Source organism: Cervus elaphus, chromosome 8 (assembly GCF_910594005.1).
Source record: "Cervus elaphus chromosome 8, mCerEla1.1, whole genome shotgun sequence".
Lineage (NCBI taxonomy): Eukaryota > Metazoa > Chordata > Mammalia > Artiodactyla > Cervidae > Cervus > Cervus elaphus.
In genome coordinates this window covers 38,995,428-39,015,665 of record NC_057822.1, presented here as the reverse complement: position 1 = coordinate 39,015,665, position 20,238 = coordinate 38,995,428, and the positions used below count along the sequence as shown (strand labels likewise).

Here is a 20,238-nt window from a genome sequence, read left to right as displayed (position 1 = left end):
GGCTTTGCCACTTATTTCCTCAGTCTTGGGAAATATATTAATATTTTCCATATTTTTTTCCAAAGAGTACAAGAAAAAAGTTACACTTTCCTCTGTAACATTCACCCCAAAATACTAAAGTCTCTTAGATTTTTTTTTTCTTAACAAGATCCAGTAAGACCCATGAGAAGTGTATGTGCTGGTATCAGAGACGAGATAAACTTGGCTTGGTTACTTGCTCTTTGACCTTGTCCAAGGCATTTAATCTCTTTGTTCCTCAGTTTCCTTATATGTGAAAAAGGAATAGCAGTACTTCTCCCGCAGTTTGGTTGTGAGAGTAAATGAAATAGGCTACACTTTTACTGATGAAGCAATAAATAAAATGATAGCTGCAACTGTGATGTGCTATTTATCTCTCTCCCAGGACTCAGGGCACCTGCATCTGATCCAGTCTCATCACAGAAAAGCATATAGTACCCATGTGATGAGTTGTTAATCTCTTCCCTCATTTAATAATGCATTTTATCCATAGATATTCCATGCTAAGATGAAAGTCAATTGAGACACAGAAATTTGTGTCAGAATTGAGACAGAATTGAGACAAAGTCAATTGAGACACAGAAATCCAAATAGAATTTGTTATGCCAAATTAATTATTATCATTTACCATAATTCTTATCATTCAGATAATTCTACTATACAGAAATTGAATGTGGAGGGTATCATATGCTGAGGACTGTCCTAATATGTCTTATCTTGGTTAATTGCTTATTTCATTCTCCCTTAAAGGACCCTTAAAGGACCTTATTTCATTCTCTCCTTAAAGTTATTAACTTGGTCTTGATTTAGAAATTTCACTGTTCTGTGAAGGGGCATACCCAGACTCTTCTCTAATTTTGGATTCATGGACATTAACAAAGGATATTTTGGGGATTCAAAGAAGATCCCACAAAATAAGCTTATCCTGAAATTTCTGGCATGATTGAGTGCCACAGCAAAGTCCAGAAGGCTGGTGGCTATTTGAAGATTGTGTGATTGGACAATGTTTCGGAAGTGTTATTCTGCATTGTTGAACTTGATCATTCTCAATCATTTATTTGTGAAGTTCAACAGGGTGTCCTAGCCTGGGTGGTGTTAAAGAAAAGGGGAGAAAGGACAGTTGTAATTCATTGGTTGTCTTTCATTTGTGTGCTAATGAAGAGCCAAGAGTTGAAAGTTCAGTATCTTGATGAAAGAAACAATTATCTTAATTAGAGGCAAGCAAAGGATCTTCTGATTGATAACCTCAGTCCTCCCTGGCTGTTTCAGATCTACCAGTGGATGAGTGAGATAAGGGAGAAGTACACTGAAGTGGTGACACAGCATTTCCTAGGAATGACCTATGAGAGCCGGCCCATGTATTATTTGAAGGTGAGTGAGAAGGCTGAGAGTTACAGCCTTACCCAAGGATATTTGCTTACTATTCAGGGGCTCTAGTCACAAGTACGGACAAGGTTAAAGAGACAGGACAGAGAGATGCTGACTTTTCCACCCCAAACTGGGCTTTTAAAATTAACAACTTGTAAATGCTTACATATTAATCACCTGGGTGGAATCATGTTCGGAAGCAAAGAGAACTTGGAATGGTTGTGTGACACCATGGGCTTGCCTGCTCAGTCGCTCAGTCGTGTCCAACTCTGCAGCCCCGTGTAGCCCATTGGGGCCCTCCATCCATGGGATTTCCCAGGCAAGAATACTGGAGTGGGTTGCCATTTCCTTCTCTAGGGGATGCTCCTGACCTAGGAATCAAACCTGCATTTCTTCAGACTCCTTCATTGGCACTAGGATTCTTTACCACTGCACTACCTAAGGTCCAGAAATAAGAACTTACCCCTTAGTTTTCCTTCCTGCTGTGCTTCCCTTGTCCCTGCTAAAACTGAGGAACTTAGAATTGCGGATGGTGGCTGAAAAGAACTTAAGACATTCTGGCTGAGCGGTTTCCAGACTGTGTTCTGTGAAGGCCTGGATTCCTCCAGTGTTCCCACAGTTGGGGTGGGCGGGGGCAGGAAGTATGGTCTGCAGAAGGGTGAAATCCCCAGTTCACTTTTCATGCTTTTGAGTTTTTACAAAATTGTTTTTTAACACATTCAGTTCAGTTCAGTCACTCAGTCGTGTCCGACTCTTTGCAACCCCATGGACTGCAGCATGCCAGGCCTCCCTGTCCGTCACCAACTCCCAGTTTACCCAAACTCATGTCCATTGAGTCAGTGATGCCATCCAACCATCTCATCCTCTGTCATCCCCTTCTCCTCCTGCCCTCAATCCCTCCCAGCATCAGAGCCTCTTCAAATGAGTCAGTTCTTCACATCAGGTGGCCAAAGTATTGGAGTTTCAGCTTCAACATCAGTCCTTCCAATGAATATTCAGGACTGATCTCCTTTAGGATGGACTGGTTGGATCTCCTTGCAGTCCAAGAGACTCTCAAGAGTCTTCTCTAACACCACAGTTCAAAAGCATCAGTTCTTCGGCACTCAGCTTTCTTTAACACATTATTTTCCATAAAAAAATATTTGAACATTATGGACAACCTTTATTTTTGGTTCCCTCATTTTATGAGGGAACAAAGACCCAGAGAAGTAAAGTGACTTGTGCAAAGTCACAATGTCAGATCATAGCATAGCCAGAGGAATAAGCTGGTCCCAAAGTTCTCTGCCCCTTTTGCATATGACATAATGAAAAGTGTTTGAGGCTGATTAACCACTTTTCCACAGACTCTCAGGTTCAGACCAGTGATTTTTCAGTCCTGCTTGCTTAATACTGATGCCTGGGTCCCATTCACAGAGATTCTGAGCTAATTGCTCCAGGATGGGTCCCAGGCACCCCTTGAAAGCTCCCTAGATGACCCTAAGGTACAAGCAGGGTTGATGACTGCTGCACCTAATCAGCGGGTTTTCAAAGGGCGGCCCTGGACCAGCAGCATCAGCGTCACCTGGGAACTTGTTAGAAATGCACATGCTTGGGCCTAACTGCAGATCTACTGAATCAGAAACTCTGGGGTTGGGCCCAGCAATCTGTGTTTTAACAAGCCCTCCCCCAGGCCATTTTGATGCACACTCAAGTTTCAGAGGGCTTCCCTGGTGGCTCAGACGGTAAAGAATCTACCTGCAATGTGGGAGACCCGGGTTCAATCCCTGAGTCGGGAAGATCCCCTGGAGAAGGCATGGCAACCCATTCTGGTATTCTTGCCTGGAGAATCCCCATGGACAGAGGAGCCTGGTGGGCTACAGTCCATGAGGTCACAAAGAGTTGGACACGACTGAGCGACGAGGCACACCCCAGGCACACGTTTCAGGACCACAATGCATTTCTAACAAGTTCCTAGCTGGTGCTGATATCACTGGCCCAGGACTGCTCTTCCAGAACCACCACCAAAGCAGTTTGGCATTAAAAACTAGCATTATTTGTTTGCTGTCCTCTTACTACTTATTATAGACATGTTATTTTGCAAAGCACATCCTCAAATTTTAGTTACTCACAGTTACAAAAATGTCTATTGACTTTAAAACAGAATTTACCGAGGAGTTGACTGCTATGTTAAATGTGGGCCACCTACCTATGTGACTTTCCATAGGTTGTTAAGCTGAGCTGAGTCAGCCAAGAAGACATCTAAACATCTTTTGCACAGGACATCTTTTTAAAAAGAGAATTGGCATGTAATAAGGAGGCAATAAAGATAAACTTATGGTCATATATATATACTCATAAAAGAGGGAATTATAAGACAGAATTTAAGGTAAAAGGTAGATTAGGAGCTTTGAAAATGGGTGAGGCTAAAAGGAAAAATTCCTTGAATATGATGAATTCAAGCTGCATATTTCAAAATTTGTAACTTTCTCAAAGATACAGAGGGAGAACCTTCATCAGTCCAACTCCCGAGAGCTTTCAATGATAAAGAGTCCAGGACATTTACAAAACAGAACCAGATGTGACTGTTACAAACATGGGCATGTTCACAATTTCTCCGTCAAAGAGAATCTTTAATTGCCCCGAAAGAGGAGAGGATCTCTATTGCTTGAGTGAGGCTAACCTGATAGACAAGAACAAGTGGGAAGAGGAGAAAGAAGACTGGGTCAGCTGGTACTGGAGGAGTCTCTAAGGAAAGGAGAAATTAATGAATTTAATAAGTATCGCAGGACATTGTGTATTTGGATCCTTTCACAGTTTTCAAGAAGTTTAAATGTAGTGCATGTGTGCATGTTAAGTCACTTCAGTCATGTCTAACTCTTTGCGACCCTATGAACTATAGCCTGCCAGGCTCCTCTGTCCATGTGATTTTCTAGGCAGAAATACTGGAGCAGGTTGCCATTTCCTTCTCCAGGGTATCTTCCCAACCCAGAGATCAATTCGGTGTTTCTTATGTCTCCTGCATTGGCAGGGGGGTTCTTTACTGCTGAGCCATTGGGGAAGTCCTTAAATGTAGACTGGGATTCAATTTTACTTCTTTTGATTCTTGAATGTTACTACTTGTGTACTTTTTCACTGTGAGTGAACTCTACGTGGGAAGGTTTCATAAGGTTTATAGAAATTTAGCATCACAGTTTTTGGCTTGGAAGTTTTAGCCTTTATTTAAAGTTAGGGAATAATTTAAGGTATAGGGGAGACCAGGCTTTATGAAGGGGACACAGGGGAGTCAGTAAGCTGTCCTAAGAACAACAACCAAGGTAACAGAAAGACAGCAAGTGTAACCATAGGAGGGTCATATTGGTGGGTGTCTTTGCCAGCAGCCTTGCCTCATCCTTGAAACCACAGAATGGAGAGAGACAGAATAAAATGGAGGGGAATAAAACAAAATCTAGTAACTTTTCACAGTGGCTTGCAATCATAAGCAATTGTTTGATAATGGAACACAAATGTCCCCTCCAGATCAGCCAACCATCCAATAACCCCAAGAAGATTATTTGGATGGACTGTGGAATTCATGCCAGGGAATGGATTGCCCCTGCTTTCTGCCAGTGGTTTGTGAAAGACGTAAGTGTTTTTAACTTCCTCACAATGGCTAGTTGTGCTTAGTTGCTCAGTCGTGTCTGACTCTTTGCAACCCCATGGACTGTAGCCTGCCAGGCTCCTCTGTCCATGGGGATTCTCCAGGCAAGAATCCTAGAGGGGGTTGCCATGCCCTCCTCTAGGGGATCTTCCCAACCCAGGGACTGAACCCAGGTCTCCCACATTGCAGATGGATTCTTTACTGTCTGAGCCACCAGGTGGCTAACTACCCTACAAAATACCTGTCACGTCTCAGCTATTTGGAGAGCATGTTTCTTTTCACATATCGGCAAGGCAGCTCTCCACTGAACTGCTCCTTCACCTCAAAGTGAATGGAATTCATAAATAGGTTCACTGAAAACTGAGTTAGATGTTCTGTTGTCTTTCTAGTGCACCCCAAATCACTTTTATTGGAAGGTAAACAAATGTAAATGGAGAAGAAAATACATCTTGGGAGTCAGATGAGTTTAAATCCCAGAGCCATCTCTTTCTAACAGTCTGGTGCACAATTTCTAACACCAGGACCCCTAGTTTTTCACCTGCAAAAATTGTGTGAAATGACTACTTCAGTGCCTGTTGTGATTAAGAGATTAGCACATAGAAACTATCAATACCTTGCTCCGTGAATTCTCACATATTACCTGTACCCCTCCTTAGGGAACAAGACTTTAAAATTAGTATAAAATACTTTTGTGTCAAGCCTTTTCAGAAGCCCAGACAGGATGACATCCACAAGGAGTAGTTCTCAAAATCTGGTTCCTAGACCCATAGCATCAACGTAACTGGGAACTTGTTCAAAATGCAAATTCTGGGTTTCCACCTCACTACCTCATACCTAGTGAATTGGGGCTGGGGGTGGAGATGGGGCTGTGTAGCCAGGTGGGCAGTATGTTAACAAGCCAGCCTCCAGGTGATTCTGATGCATGCAGAGGTTTCAGAAAGACTACAACATTGAACAGGACAATTGAGGCAGGATTGATGGGCAAAGGCCAGTGCACACTCACCTCCTACGATTAAGCTGAAATTGTTAGAAAATTGAGAGAAAAGACCTCTTACCAGGATCATTCCAAACATTTTCCTATTAAATGTCCAGATTCTACAGAACTATAAAGACAACCAAAGGATAAGAAGGCTCCTTAAAAAGCTGGACTTCTATGTGCTTCCAGTTCTTAACATAGATGGTTACATCTACACTTGGACGGCTGTGAGTACATTGAGTTTGGTCCTGGGATGGGTTCACAAACTAGATCTTGATTCAGGTTCATTTTCTGACTTCAGTCACTGCAACTATAAAAATGTTTTGTGGTCATTTAAAGGAAGAAACCTCATTTGGGATTAAAATCCACATTTTTAAGTCAACAATCTAAGGATTGGGGACGCTGAAGGCCTTTTTTGAACATGTTTTTTTGTTTGTTTTTGACATATTCCCAGTTTTTCAGACTTAATGTTTCTTCAACTCCATCTCCTTAAAATTTGTGGATTGCCTCCAACTAATAAAAATAAATGAAAAATAAAATAAAATAAAATTTGTGGATTGCCTGTCACCTGATAAGGATTATGTTGGTATAAAATTCCCGTACTACCGTGTATCCTTAAATCAGTTCTTGAAACACGAGTGGCACAAATAATCTATAAATTCTAACCCAACCTTTATTTTTCCATGATGGTCATGCGTATGGAGTTGGGGGCAGGGGGGAGCATCTCATAACATTATCATTTTTTTTTTGGGTGGGGGTGCTGCGTTGGGTCTTTGTTGCTTTGTGCAGGCTTTCTCCAGTTGCGGTAAGCTGGGGGTACTCTTCGTTGCTGTGTGCAGACGTATCACTGCGGTGGCTTCTGTCGCCGAGCACAGAATTGCGGGTGCGCAGCTCAGGAGCTGCGGGGCACAGGCTTAGTTGCTCTGTGGCATGTGGGGGTCTTCCTGACCAGGGATTGAACCCTGCAGCGACAAGCGGATTCATATCCGCTACACCACCAGGGAAATCCAAGATTTTTATTTAATAGACAACTTCCTCTTTTAAAATGTTTCTGAAGCATACTGCTCCAGAAGTCAGAGCCCCTGTTTCTAGGGAGTCTTCATTCCTCCCACTTCTTCCGGCTCCCCCAGACTTTCAAGGGACCCCTTTCTCTGTAACGGCCTCTCTGGCCCAGTATAAATCAAGCCCTTCCCTCCCGGCTTGTCTGGTGAAACATGTCTTTAGCCCTGTCTCTACTCGTCAGTTGTCTGCCTCCAGAAATGTGCACAAACCATCTCTGATGCACCTGGAAGAGCCTTTTTCCATCTGCCAAGCCATTTCTCTTTCATTCTTTATCACTTGGACCTAAAAAAATGACTCTCTGAAGCTTTTCCTGATTAAGCAGATTACACCCACCAGGCACTATTAATCCGCCCATGAGGGAGAGGCCAAATTACCCTTCCAAAGTGATGGTTTACACACATGTGCACTTAGTGTGGTACAGATGTTCCTGTTATTGGGGGTTACTAACCCATCTGGGGGACTAAAAATTAAATGCACTAGCTTCATAATGTTGAGGCAGGTTCTTCCAGACAATCCTAGGAACTATTTTTCGTGTTCGAGGACCACCCATTATCACTTACACTGTGATTTATGAGACCTTAGAATGACAGCATCCCTGTTTGTTTCCCTGTTACAGGATCGGCTTTGGAGGAAGTCCCGTTCATCCCATAATAATGGCACGTGTTTTGGAACAGATCTCAATCGAAATTTTGATGCATCCTGGTGTAGTAAGTACACGCTTACTAAGTACGTCATTAGTAAGTAGATGAATAACAAAAAACAAAAAAATGGAGCAGAGAAGCCAGGAAAGACGTGCATTACTAGAGTTAGTACTATTTATATATGCAACTTTTGAAATAAACATCAAATTTTGTATAGCTTTCTGGACTTCCTGGTCAGTGTTACTCTGTCTAAAGAGATGATATTATCTATGCAATAAGAACAGCAACACTCATATGCAAGACTTTTCAAGTGAGATTGCCTAAAAAAGAGCAACGATGACTTTGATCGGTGTGAATATGTTTGAAATCCATCACTTTGTTTTATTTTTTTTTTCTTTTTTTTTTTTTATAGTTTTTTTTTTTTTTCCAGTGGGTTTGTCATACATTGATATGAATCAGCCATGGATTTACATGTATTCCCAATCCCGATCCCCCCTCCCACCTCCCTCTCCACCCGATTCCTCTGGGTCTTCCCAGTGCACCAGGCCGGAGCACTTGTCTCATGCATCCCACCTGGGCTGGTGATCTGTTTCACCATAGATAGTATACATGCTGTTCTTTTGAAATATCCCACCCTCACATTCTCCCACAGAGTTCAAAAGTCTGTTCTGTATTTCTGTGTCTCTTTTTCTGTTTTGCATATAGGGTTATCATTATCACCTTTCTAAATTCCATATATATGTGTTAGTATGCTGTAATGTTCTTTATCTTTCTGGCTTACTTCACTCTGTATAATGGGCTCCAGCTTCATCCATCTCATTAGGACTGGTTCAAATGAATTCTTTTTAACGGCTGAGTAATATTCCATGGTGTATATGTACCACAGCTTCCTTATCCATTCATCTGCTGATGGGCATCTAGGTTGCTTCCATGTCCTGGCTATTATAAACAGTGCTGCGATGAACATTGGGGTGCACGTGTCTCTTTCAGATCTGGTTTCCTCAGTGTGTATGCCCAGAAGTGGGATTGCTGGGTCATATGGTAGTTCTATTTCCAGTTTTTTAAGAAATCTCCACACTGTTTTCCATAGTGGCTGTACTAGTTTGCATTCCCACCAACAGTGTAAGAGGGTTCCCTTTTCTCCACACCCTCTCCAGCATTTATTGCTTGTAGACTTTTGGATAGCAGCCATCCTGACTGGCGTGTAATGGTACCTCATTGTGGTTTTGATTTGCATTTCTCTAATAATGAGTGATGTTGAGCATCTTTTCATGTGTTTGTTAGCCATCTGTATGTCTTCTTTGGAGAAATGTCTGTTTAGTTCTTTGGCCCATTTTTTGATTGGGTCATTTATTTTTCTGGAATTGAGCTGCAGGAGTTGCTTGTATATTTTTGAGATTAATCCTTTGTCTGTTTCTTCATTTGCTATTATTTTCTCCCAATCTGAGGGCTGTCTTTTCACCTTACTTATAGTTTCCTTTGTAGTGCAAAAGCTTTTAAGTTTCATTAGGTCCCATTTGTTTAGTTTTGCTTTTATTTCCAATATTCTGGGAGGTGGGTCATAGAGGATCTTGCTGTGATTTATGTCGGAGAGTGTTTTGTCTATGTTCTCCTCTAGGAGTTTTATAGTTTCTGGTCTTACATTTAGATCTTTAATCCATTTTGAGTTTATTTTTGTGTATGGTGTTAGAAAGTGTTCTAGTTTCATTCTTTTACAAGTGGTTGACCAGCTTTCCCAGCACCACTTGTTAAAGAGGTTGTCTTTTTTCCATTGTGTATCCTTGCCTCCTTTGTCAAAGATAAGGTGTCCATAGGTTCGTGGATTTATCTCTGGGCTTTCTATTCTGTTCCATTGGTCTATATTTCTGTCTTTGTGCCAGTACCATACTGTCTTGATGACTGTGGCTTTGTAGTAGAGTCTGAAGTCAGGCAGGTTGATTCCTCCAGTTCCATTCTTCTTTCTCAAGATTGCTTTGGCTATTCGAGGTTTTTTGTATTTCCATACAAATTGTGAAATTATTTGTTCTAGTTCTGTGAAAAATACCGTTGGTAGCTTGATAGGGATTGCATTGAATCTATAGACTGCTTTGGGTAGAATAGCCATTTTGACAATATTGATTCTTCCAATCCATGAACACGGTATGTTTCTCCATCTGTTTGTGTCCTCTTTGATTTCTTTCATCAGTGTTTTATAGTTTTCTATGTATAGGTCTTTTGTTTCTTTAGGTAGATATACTCCTAAGTATTTTATTCTTTTTGTTGCAATGGTGAATGGTATTGTTTCCTTAATTTCTCGTTCTGTTTTTTCATTGTTAGTATATAGGAATGCAAGGAATTTCTGCATCACTTTGTTTTAAAATATATTGTTCAGTCACTGAGTCATGTCTGACTTTGTGACCCCGTGGACTGCAGCATGCCAGGCTTCCATGACTTTCACTATCTCCAAGAGTTTGTTAAAACACATGTCCATTGAGTCAATGAGGCCATCCAACCATCTCACCCTCTGTTGCCCCCTTCCCCTCCTGCCCTCCGTCTTTCCTAGCATCAGAGTCTTTTCCAATGAGTCAGCTCTTCACATCAGGTGGCCAAAGTATTGAGCTTCAGCTTCAGCATCAGTCCTTCCAATGAATATTCAGGATTTGTTTCCTTTAGGATTGACTGGTTTGATCTCCTTGCTGTCCAAGGAACTCTCAAGAGTCTTCTCCAGCACCACAATTTGAACGCATCAATTCTTTGGTGCTCAGCCTTCTTTATGGTCCAACTCTCACATCTGTACATGACTATTGAAAAAGCCACAGCTTTGACTATATGGACCTTTGTTGACAAAGTGATGTCTCTGCTTTTTAATATGCTATCTAGGTTTGTCATACCTTTTCTTCCCAGGAGCAAATGTCTTTTGATTTCATGGCTGCAGTCAGCATCCACAGTGATTTTGGAGCCCAAGAAAATAATCTGTCCCTGTTCCCCTTGTTTCCCCATCCAGTTGCCATGAAGTGATGGGCCGGATGCCATGATCTTAGTTTTTTGAATGTTGAGTTTTAATCGAGCTTCTTCACTCTGCTTTTTCACCTTCATCAAGAATCTGTTTATGAATTGTTACAAAGATAAGTCAGAGAATTATCCTTGCAGATATTTTTTACAACATGGGGGCAGAACAAGACAAACATTTTCTTCTCATTAAGGCATTTTCATGTTTCTGAATCCCAACACACTCAATATATTGGAAGCAAACAGAAATAAGGGTGGTTAAGAGCAGTCTGGTTAAAAACCAGATGACAAAGGTTCAGAGTTGGTGGCTGTGTGATCTTGGAAAAATTGCTCTATCTCAGCTTTAGTTTTCTCTTTTTTTTTTTAAAATGTGGCTCAACATAATACCATCTTATCAGGAGGTTGTCGTGGGGATTCAATGAGATGTATCAACTTGAAAAACATTCACAACCTAGAAGTTGAGAATTATGTTTTATTCGGTGAGAATTTTTAGGATTTCAAGCCTGGGAGACAGTGTATGAAGCAACCTTGAAAGAACTGCTCTGAGCAGGTGAGGGGAAAAGCCACGTTTATGTAGAGTTTCACAATAAACAGCAGGTGATCTGAAGGTCAAAATATTATTGTTAATGAAAGAAAACCAGATATATCAAGATATGGAATTTAACCCTTTCTATGTATGGGAAGATGCAAGAGTTTGGACTCACTGAAATCTCCTTTGATATGCACCTCAGCTATCTGGGGCCAGTATTGTCTGTTTTTCTCCTCCTGAACTTCCTTGGGGTTCACCGCAGAGAGTGGCTGCATTTTGATGGCTGCTAGATGGCAAGTATTCTTCCCCTTCCCGAGTTCCCTCAAGGCTCAGCTCACCTTGGAGGGCTGCAATTGGTGATGACTGTGATATCCTTGTTTACTGATATGGCAGGAAATATCCCATTTCTCAGATGTCTCACAAAAGGGGCTGAGTACAGTGCCCAGCATGGAAAAGGTGCTCTGTTGATGGTCCTTATTATTACTGGTGAGGACAACTGACTGAAAATAACTGTTTTTCTATCCTTGCAAAATAGCTCTAGAGAGACTCATGCCAATAAAACAGCAAGAGAAACTTAGGACAATAAGACTATGACAGAGGCTGATCCTGGGACCCAAGAACTGGTTCCCAAGCATTTGTTTCAGGGTTCACCAAAAATTCTAGTGAAAGGTTGCTGAAAATGCTCTTCCTTTTTTGCATCTTCCTTCCCCAGCCACATAAGCAGGGAGTTTGTTTCTAAATCTGAACCTCAGCCCTCCTGCCTTTCTATGCTCCTCCTTAAATGACTTATTTAACCAGGACAAACTTAGACAAGCAAAGGCAAGCCTTGATTCCACCCACAGATGCCCTGACTAAGTGATTCCTCGCAACCCAACCCCCCGCCATCTCATCCCCCACCCAGGTCAGTGCTAAACAGAGATCATGATGCCTTTCTTGGGGTTTCCTGTATATTTCAGGTATTGGTGCAAGTAACGACTGTGAAAGTTTAACATTTTGTGGAACAGGACCCGTGTCTGAACCAGAGACAAAAGCTGTTTCCAGCTTTATCGAGAGCAAGAAGGAGAACATTGCCTGCTTCCTGACCATGCACTCTTACGGGCAGCTCATTCTCGTGCCTTATGGCTATACCAAAAATAAATCAAATAACCATGAAGAACTGGTAAGCCCATACACGGTGCCGGAGCCCTGAGAAGCCTTGATAGGACTCTGCCTTCCTTTCCCCCCTCGTTTCCTTTAATAGGATTTTGGCTCCAGCCCTGCTTTTATTCCCTCTGCTTTTCCTTACTTTCTTTCTCCTGCTTTTCTCACCTTGCCAGACGCCTGCTGGGAAGGCTTCAGGTTAAATGCTGCTTTACCTCCATTAATTAACTACCTGTTTCGAAAAGTGTCAAGTTGGGAGACATCTTAGGTATTCATGTATAATATAAATGAGATGATTATGTTAATAATCTGTAGGAATGTGCTTTCATTTCTGTAAATTCTCTTGAAGCTCAGTTCAGCAATTATAGCTTCTGAACTGTGCTTTAAAGAGCTTGCCAGCTGTTAGTGGAATATGGCATATCTAAAATAACATGGCTAAATAATATCTGCTCTCTTCTCTGCTCAACACAATGCTTTATTTCCTCCTGAACTCTGCCTCTAGTTTCTGCCTAGGAATATTTGTAAGGGGAAGTGCCAGTGAAATTCAAGCCGGGGCAGGGAAATTCTGCTTTGTCTTATCTGGGGTCCTTTTCTGAAGCTCTGTTTACCCAAGCCCTGGTGGGCAGAATTGCTGGAAAGTATTGGGCTCTTGCCCTTTTGTGAACCTGAGAACAATAGACATAAGTCAAAGAAAGGGTCAATTTAGAATTGTTGTAATATTTGTTATCTTTTCCTAAAATTTATTTTTTCAACTTTTAGTTGTGGTAGAATAGATATAACATAAAATTTACTATCTTAACCATTTTTAAGTGGACAGGTCAGTAGTTAAGTATATTCACATTATTGTGCAACCAATCTTCAAAACTTTCACCTTGCATCATCAGATATCTCTACCTATCAAACAACAACTCCAGATCCACCTTGTCTCTGGCAACCACCATTCTACTCTCTGACTCCTGAGTTTGACTACTCTAGGTAGCTCATATAAGTGGAATCTTACAGCATCTGTCCTTTTGGTGACTGGATTATTTCACTTAGCATAATATCTTCAAGCTTCATACACGTTGTACCATGTGTCAGAAGTTCCTTTTTTCAAGGCTGAATAATATTCCATTGTATGTATGCACCACATATTCTTTACCCATTCATCAATCAATGGGCAATTGAATTGTTTCTATCTTTTACCTATTGCAAATAATGCAGCTATGAACACAAGTGTACAAATATCTCCTTGAGACCCTGCTTTCAATTCAGAATCTGCCTGCAATGCAGGAGACACAGGTGATGCAGTTTCGATCCCTGGATCAGGAAGATCCCCTGGAGGAGAAAATGGCAATCTGCTCTAGTATTTTTGCCTGGAAGACTCCATGGACAGAGGAGCCTGGCAGGCTACAGTCCATGGGGTCGCAAAGAGTCAGACACAACTGAGCACATGGCACATCCAGAAGTAGAATTGCTGAATCATGTTGTAATTCTATCTTCAATTTTTTGAGGAACCATCATTTCCAGAGCAAGTACCCCATTTTCTATTCCCTCCAATAGTGAATAAGAGTTCCAATTTCTCCACATTCTCACCAACACTTGTTATTTTCTGTATACCCTTTAAAAATATTTTTTAAACAAGTTTCTCATTATCAACAAATGCTGGGCTGGATGGGGGCCTGGCTTGCTCTGTTCTTAAGATCACAGAAGGCTGGCGGCCCATGGACTCTGTCATTCTTCTTGTCTCTCACCCCCTGGAACATCACTTATAAAACACATGTCAGGGCTCTACAAGAAAAACCACTGTAGATCTTTGCTGAGGGGACTACCTCCTCCAGTAGTCAAAAATACCCAACAGTACCCCAGTGTCTTTCCACAATTGTTTTTGGGCATTTGTACTACCTGATTATTTTGTACGAGGTAGAAATAACATTTACCTAGAACTTTAAAAATTACAAGGAGATTTTATGGCCCTTATCTGATCCTCATGACAATATAGTAAGCTCACTTTGGAGTTGCAGAAATTAAGACCTTGAGTTAATAGTATTTCTAAAATCCCTGTAGATGGTAAATGGTGGAGTCTGGGTTGGAGCTCACATCTTCAGATTCCAAGGGTCACATTCATCAGGCCACCAGACACTGCCTCTCCTCTCCACTTAAGAAGGGTTTGCAACTTCTGGAAGCTGTCATTGACTTTGATGCCTGGGCCACCGTGTCCTATATTCTCCTCATTTCTGTGCCCCAGAAATTCTATTTCTTCAGGAATGTACAGAAACAGGGATTTCAGTCAAGAAGCCCAGACCCTTTCTTATCTCCCCGTTCCTGTGATGTTTGCCATTGTTGTTGTTGTTCAGTCGCTTAGTTGTTTCTGACTCTTTGTGACCCCAGGACCCCAGGCTTCCCTGTCCTTCATTATCATCCAGAGTTCGTGCAAACTCACGTCCATTGGGTCAATGATACTATCCAACCATCTCGCCATAGGTGTTTGATTCCCTCTTAAAGGATTCTATGACAAATACAAATGAACCACCATAGACAGGCCATTGTAGCTCTTTGATGGGACAGGTCTTCTACCAGCAAAAAAAAAAAAAAAAAATACTGGCTCATACATCCCAGTATTTTTCTAGGCAATTTCATTCCCTTTTTTGGTCCAGAAAAACAAATACTACATCACCATGTTGCAGGGTTTGCATTCAAAGGTCACAGGGTCTTGGGCTACTGATGGCTGTCTCCTTAGAACCCTCTGACCACAGGGTGGACACTGACTTTACCACTAGTGGAAGGTGGAACACTAAGATGAGAATTACTGGCAATCCTTAATACTCTATGTGGAGACTGGAAAATTGAATTGACAAACATTGCTTCAATTCTGTGTCTCTTACAGCATCAGGTGTGGAAAAGTTAGCATAACGTTCATCACTAAGACTTCTCCGTAAAAAGTCAGAAAATGTTGCCACCATGTGTCAAACTCACCGAAGCTAGTTAGTGGTGTTTCTAGGTTCTCAGTGGTAAGCTTTGATAGAGCCCACAAAGACAGAATCACACCAACTGTTCCAGGAGTTTTCCATTTCTGGTGTATTTACAACCACCAGAGACTAGTAATTAATCTCTATGTATTTACAAAACCAAAAATTTGTAGAAATCATGATAAATATTGTACTGCATGATAGACAACTTGGCAATCACTAAGTAGGGGGAAATAGAACTATATATAGCCTCATTCGAAACTTCTCTGGAAATTAGAATAGCTATAAGAAGTCTAATGTTTCAAATGCTGACATTCTTTCCATTTGAACTCTTTCCATATCAACCCCTGTATCCCATTCCAAGTTCCATCCTCCCACACAGATGCCAGGGCCTTGATCAATCTTGCCTGTGAATATATGCCTATAGGAAACTCTCTGGGTCCAGGAAAGAAGTTATTAAGCATGCATGAGGTCTTTAACAATGTAAATTACACACTACTAGCAAAGAGATTTTTTATTATTTTGACTAGAAGGAAACTTTAGGCTAAGAAGAAGGACAGCAGAGGAATTGGCTCTCTATGGCCTTGCAGTATAGTGTCAAAAGGAGGCAGAAGAATAATCAGGCGGTCGACCCCTAGAGATAGGGAAATCATTTCATCTTTTCAGAAAGGACCAAACTCATAAGCTAAGTATCACAGCTGCGTGCTTCTCATAGATGTTATATTTCCTATCCCTATCTACTTATCCATTGTAATTCTTGTTGTAATCATTAAAAAAAAAAATCACAAGTTCTTTTGTCAATAAAGAAAAGGAAACTGGAAAGATTCTTTCCTACCCAATAGGCAGGATTTAAGGAGAGGGAACTATATAAAATTAAGTTTGGCCATGAGAAGAAGGAATCTTGGTCTGGAGTGAGTTGCAAGAAAGAAAAAATGAGTGCAAGAACCCATCTGAATAGAAAATGTAGCCTGGAGCTGCTTCATGCAAACCAATAACAGTTAAGACCCCACATGGACAAGTTAGCAGAGTTTCATTCAAAGAAACACAGAAACACATGGGAATTAAGAATAATTAAAAGCAATTCATATCTCTACCAGAGACTCCCAAAGAACTACAAAAAGGAGTGAGCTGCTAAATTTTAGCAACTCTTTCTCCAGGGTGTGTGTTTTAATTTCACTCACCACAGCAGCTACCCTGAATCCTTCCTTTCTCTCTACTCTTCTTTCTGATTTCCTTAATGGAATTTTTCTCTCCAGAAATCCCCTCTCTGACTCTCTTCTCCTTCTTATAATTTCCTCTTCTTTCTGCAGACAGCTCTTGTACCCCTTTCCAGAGGCTTCTCTGGTGACTCAGTGGTAAAGAACCAGCCTGCCCGATGAAGGAGACAAGGGTACAATCCCTGAGTCAGGAAGATCCCCTGGAGAAGGAAATGGCAATCCACTCCAGTATTCTTGCTTGGAAAATCCCATGGACAGAGGAGCCTGGCGGGTCACAAAGAGTCACACATGATTTAGCAATTGAACAACAAAAACAACAACTTCTTTCCAGTGTAAGTGATTAAAACCAGGTTTATTCCTTGCACTTATTTAACCCTTCCTACCCATCATTTCAGTTCTGGAGACAGGAACAGGAACTAGGAACCAGGAACTAGGGCAGATGTAGAATCTTTCCAGAAGAGAGAGAGAATGTAAAACTCAGTAGTGAGTGGAGAGGAGGCAAAAAGCTTGCAAATATGTTCAGTTTAAAGTTCTAAGTCTTACCACTGTTGCATGGAACCCTACTGCCACTTATTACCTCTCCTGCTTTTCCTTTTGAATGTCACTGTGCCTAAATCCACTCTACCCAAAACCACACTGTCACACATTAGGATTCAGTGGGACAGTACAGGAGCAGGGCAAAAAAAGACAGAATCTAAAACAAGATCTGTCACTGGTCAAGGGAAGAAGTACGGGAACTGATGCTCCTGAAAGTGTAGTCTGGCTGCCCTAAGGGGTGAAGGAATGGTGGATCCAGGCAGGTGGTGGCTAAGGGGATTTTCATGGTGTCTTATGTAGAACCCAAGGGGAAGTAGTGGGGTAATTCATCAGGTGACTAGAATATAGCACTAGGGAATCTAGGGTGGGGAATACTTAGACTGTCAGTAGGGTATGAAAGGAGATTTATTGCATGGTCAATAAACATAGCCAATATACTTAGACTTCAGTTAGTGTTTCTGATCTCAGGAAAGGGTCTTCAGAGAGCAAGGCTGAGAACTTAGACATCATCTAGTTCTGAAGGGTTTCCAAAGCAGTCAGGTGACATGGTGATAGGTATGGAAAAGGGTGTCATTTCCTATTCTGAAAATCTATGAGCTTCTGAAAGATAAATATCAAATACCTTTAAATAAAAATAAGAGGGAGGCAATAAGAGGAGTATGAACAAGGGGCTATGGGAGAAAAAAAAGTGGGGAGAGATAATCTAGTCATGGTGCTCAAGAAAGACCTACAGAGAACTTGGCATTTGAGAAGGTTTTGCGGTGGTATGCAATTTCAGCAGAGATAAGAAATGAGACAACCCAGGTAGAGGGCATATCTTGAGAAAAGGCAGAGAAGCTGAGTGACATGGGTGCACATCTGGGGAACTGTCAGAGAACTGGAGTTTGACTATAATCTAGGGTAGGGTCAAGAGAATGTGATGCTGGAAAGGTGGGTTAGGTCCTTATTGTAGAGAATCTGAAATACTACACTGAGCAGTGTACCCTAACTTAGCGGGCAACCAAGAGTCAGTGAGGGTTTTCAGCAGGATCATGATCACGGTCCTGCTTTCCAAGGTTCACCCTGAAGTCAGGGAGATCAGCTGGGATTAAGGATAGGTGAGAGGAAGGAAAACTTATGAGAAGATGACAACAGTCCATTTCAGAGTTAATAAAACTGAAACAGAGTGAAGTGCAATTTGGTCATCATTTGAGAGAAGAGTCAAAGATGATTGTCAGAATTTACATATTGGGGCACATGATAAGACAGAATGATGAAAATCAAAACAGCCTTATTAGTGGAGGAGATGATGAAACTGGATTTGAGTATGTTGAGTCTGAAGTATCAGCAGATGACCCAGGTATAGGTATTCAGTGGGAAGTTAGAAAGATGGTCTGGAACTCAGAGGATGGATTTGGACAAAATAGCAAACCCTCTGGATTGTTAGATTTATTTTTAACACCAGATATCTGTCTCTGCATTTCCCACCTACAGATCCAAGTTGGACAGAAGGCAGCAAATGCATTGAAAGCAAAGCATGGAACCAATTATAGAGTTGGATCTAGTGCAGATATTTTATGTAAGTATCTTTTTTTTTTTTTTTTGCTTCTTCAATAGTATCTAAGGCACAAAAGAAGTCAGTGGACTTTGGAGTGGGGTGGGGTGGACAGGATAAAAATGTTCCATGGATCAACAGGAAGTTGTACAAATCAAAATGATCAAAGATAAAAGGCAGTCTGTACAAATCCAGAATTGTGTTCTCTAGGGATAAGGTGCAAGCTAACTAAAGGTAAAAATTAATACATTGGCTCAGACCAGTACTCCCTCTGGCTTCAGTTATAAAGAGCTAACCATGAGAAGGTATAGGAGTTAACAGGAAAGACCGTTTCCAGTGACCCTTGATCAGTTGATTTAGTTCCCAGAGGACCATCAGGCTAAGAAAGCAAAAGAGGTGGGGCCTGGAGTTTTTTTTTAAAAAGGATTTAGTTGAAAGAACAGTGCATTGCTTTCCCAATCCCCAGCTACCACCCCCTCCAAGCACTGAAGAACCAGCAAGATGATATTTTCCTAATATTTTTCCTATAGGTCATTTTGTTTCTGTCCCTGATATGTCAGTTGACTCTTACCATCCCATATCATATTGTCTTGTCTCTGATTCAGCTGACAAATTTTAACCAAACCTCTGCTATAATGCCAGGTATTGGGATGGTGAGTGGAGACAAAGCTGAAAATATCAAAGAGAGGAAGAAGGCAGCTGTCCATAGATCCTAGTATGAAGAGTTGACTTTGCTAGGCTGAACCTTTAGTCCCTTAAATGGCTGTAGAAATCTATCTTTTCCCAGAGTAACTTCTAACTCTGCCTCCATGTTTTATTTGTAGACGCTACGTCAGGATCCTCAAGAGACTGGGCTCGGGACATTGGGATCCCCTTTTCGTACACATTTGAACTGAGGGACAATGGTACCTATGGGTTTGTCCTGCCAGAAGCTCAGATTCAGGCCACCTGTGAGGAAACCATGGAGGCTGTGCTTTCAGTCCTGGATGATGTATATGAAAAATACTGGTACACAAACAGTGCCAGAAAGGCAAAATCTACTGCTCTGGTGCTGAGCTTGCTGATGTCCTTCATGTCTCTTCTCTGAGTGCATCCTCCCCAGGCCTGCTCAGCCCCAGTGACATGGATATGGCTGCCCAACAGGTGCTTTTGCGAATACAGAGAAATCAAATAATTTAACTAGAAATACTTTCAATAAAGATGAATCATCTTTGTATGTTCATGTTTGCTCTGCTGTAATTAATTTTTATTACTTTAAAAGAGTATAATATTAGTTATTGGTAGAGTAATGCTACAAGTGAAAGTCACTCAGTCGTGTCCGACCCTTTGCAACCCTGTGGACTTTATAGTCCATGGAATTCTCCAGGCCAGAATACTGGAGCGGGCACCCGTTCCCTTCCCTAGGGAATGTTCCCAACCCAGGGATCGAACGCAGGTCTCCTGCACTGCAGGCAGATTCTTCACCAGGTACCATTCTACAATTCAGTGGCTCACACATCTATAGGTCATCTAGGAAGTTCTGATCTTGCCTGTGCTCACAGAAACTGATCTGTGGTCAGTTTCAAGGCAGTTGCCTTAGGGTCTAGAAAGTTTTTTCCTATCTAAATTCTTTGAAAATATTGCTCATGCCTTTGATCCAAGTTTACTCTTAATTTTGTGTAACT

The 20,238-nt window shown here is 41.4% G+C and overlaps 1 protein-coding gene across 2 annotated transcripts in view; it reads left to right on the top strand.

Moving 5' to 3' along the window:
• Positions 1-19,796, top strand: part of CPO (carboxypeptidase O) — a 31,807-nt gene extending 12,011 nt beyond the window's left edge. The window contains exons 3-9 of one of the 2 annotated variants that reach the window (XM_043910622.1): positions 1,288-1,389; positions 4,882-4,986; positions 6,095-6,205; positions 7,657-7,747; positions 12,155-12,357; positions 18,514-18,598; positions 19,399-19,796. In XM_043910622.1, coding sequence (XP_043766557.1) covers positions 1,288-1,389; positions 4,882-4,986; positions 6,095-6,205; positions 7,657-7,747; positions 12,155-12,357; positions 18,514-18,598; positions 19,399-19,661 — 960 coding nt within the window. In that variant the 3' untranslated portion in view covers positions 19,662-19,796. The remainder of the gene's footprint in view (positions 1-1,287; positions 1,390-4,881; positions 4,987-6,094; positions 6,206-7,656; positions 7,748-12,154; positions 12,358-18,513; positions 18,599-19,398) is intronic. The other variant, XM_043910623.1, reaches the window with a different exon arrangement.
• Positions 19,797-20,238: the final 442 nt, after the last annotated feature.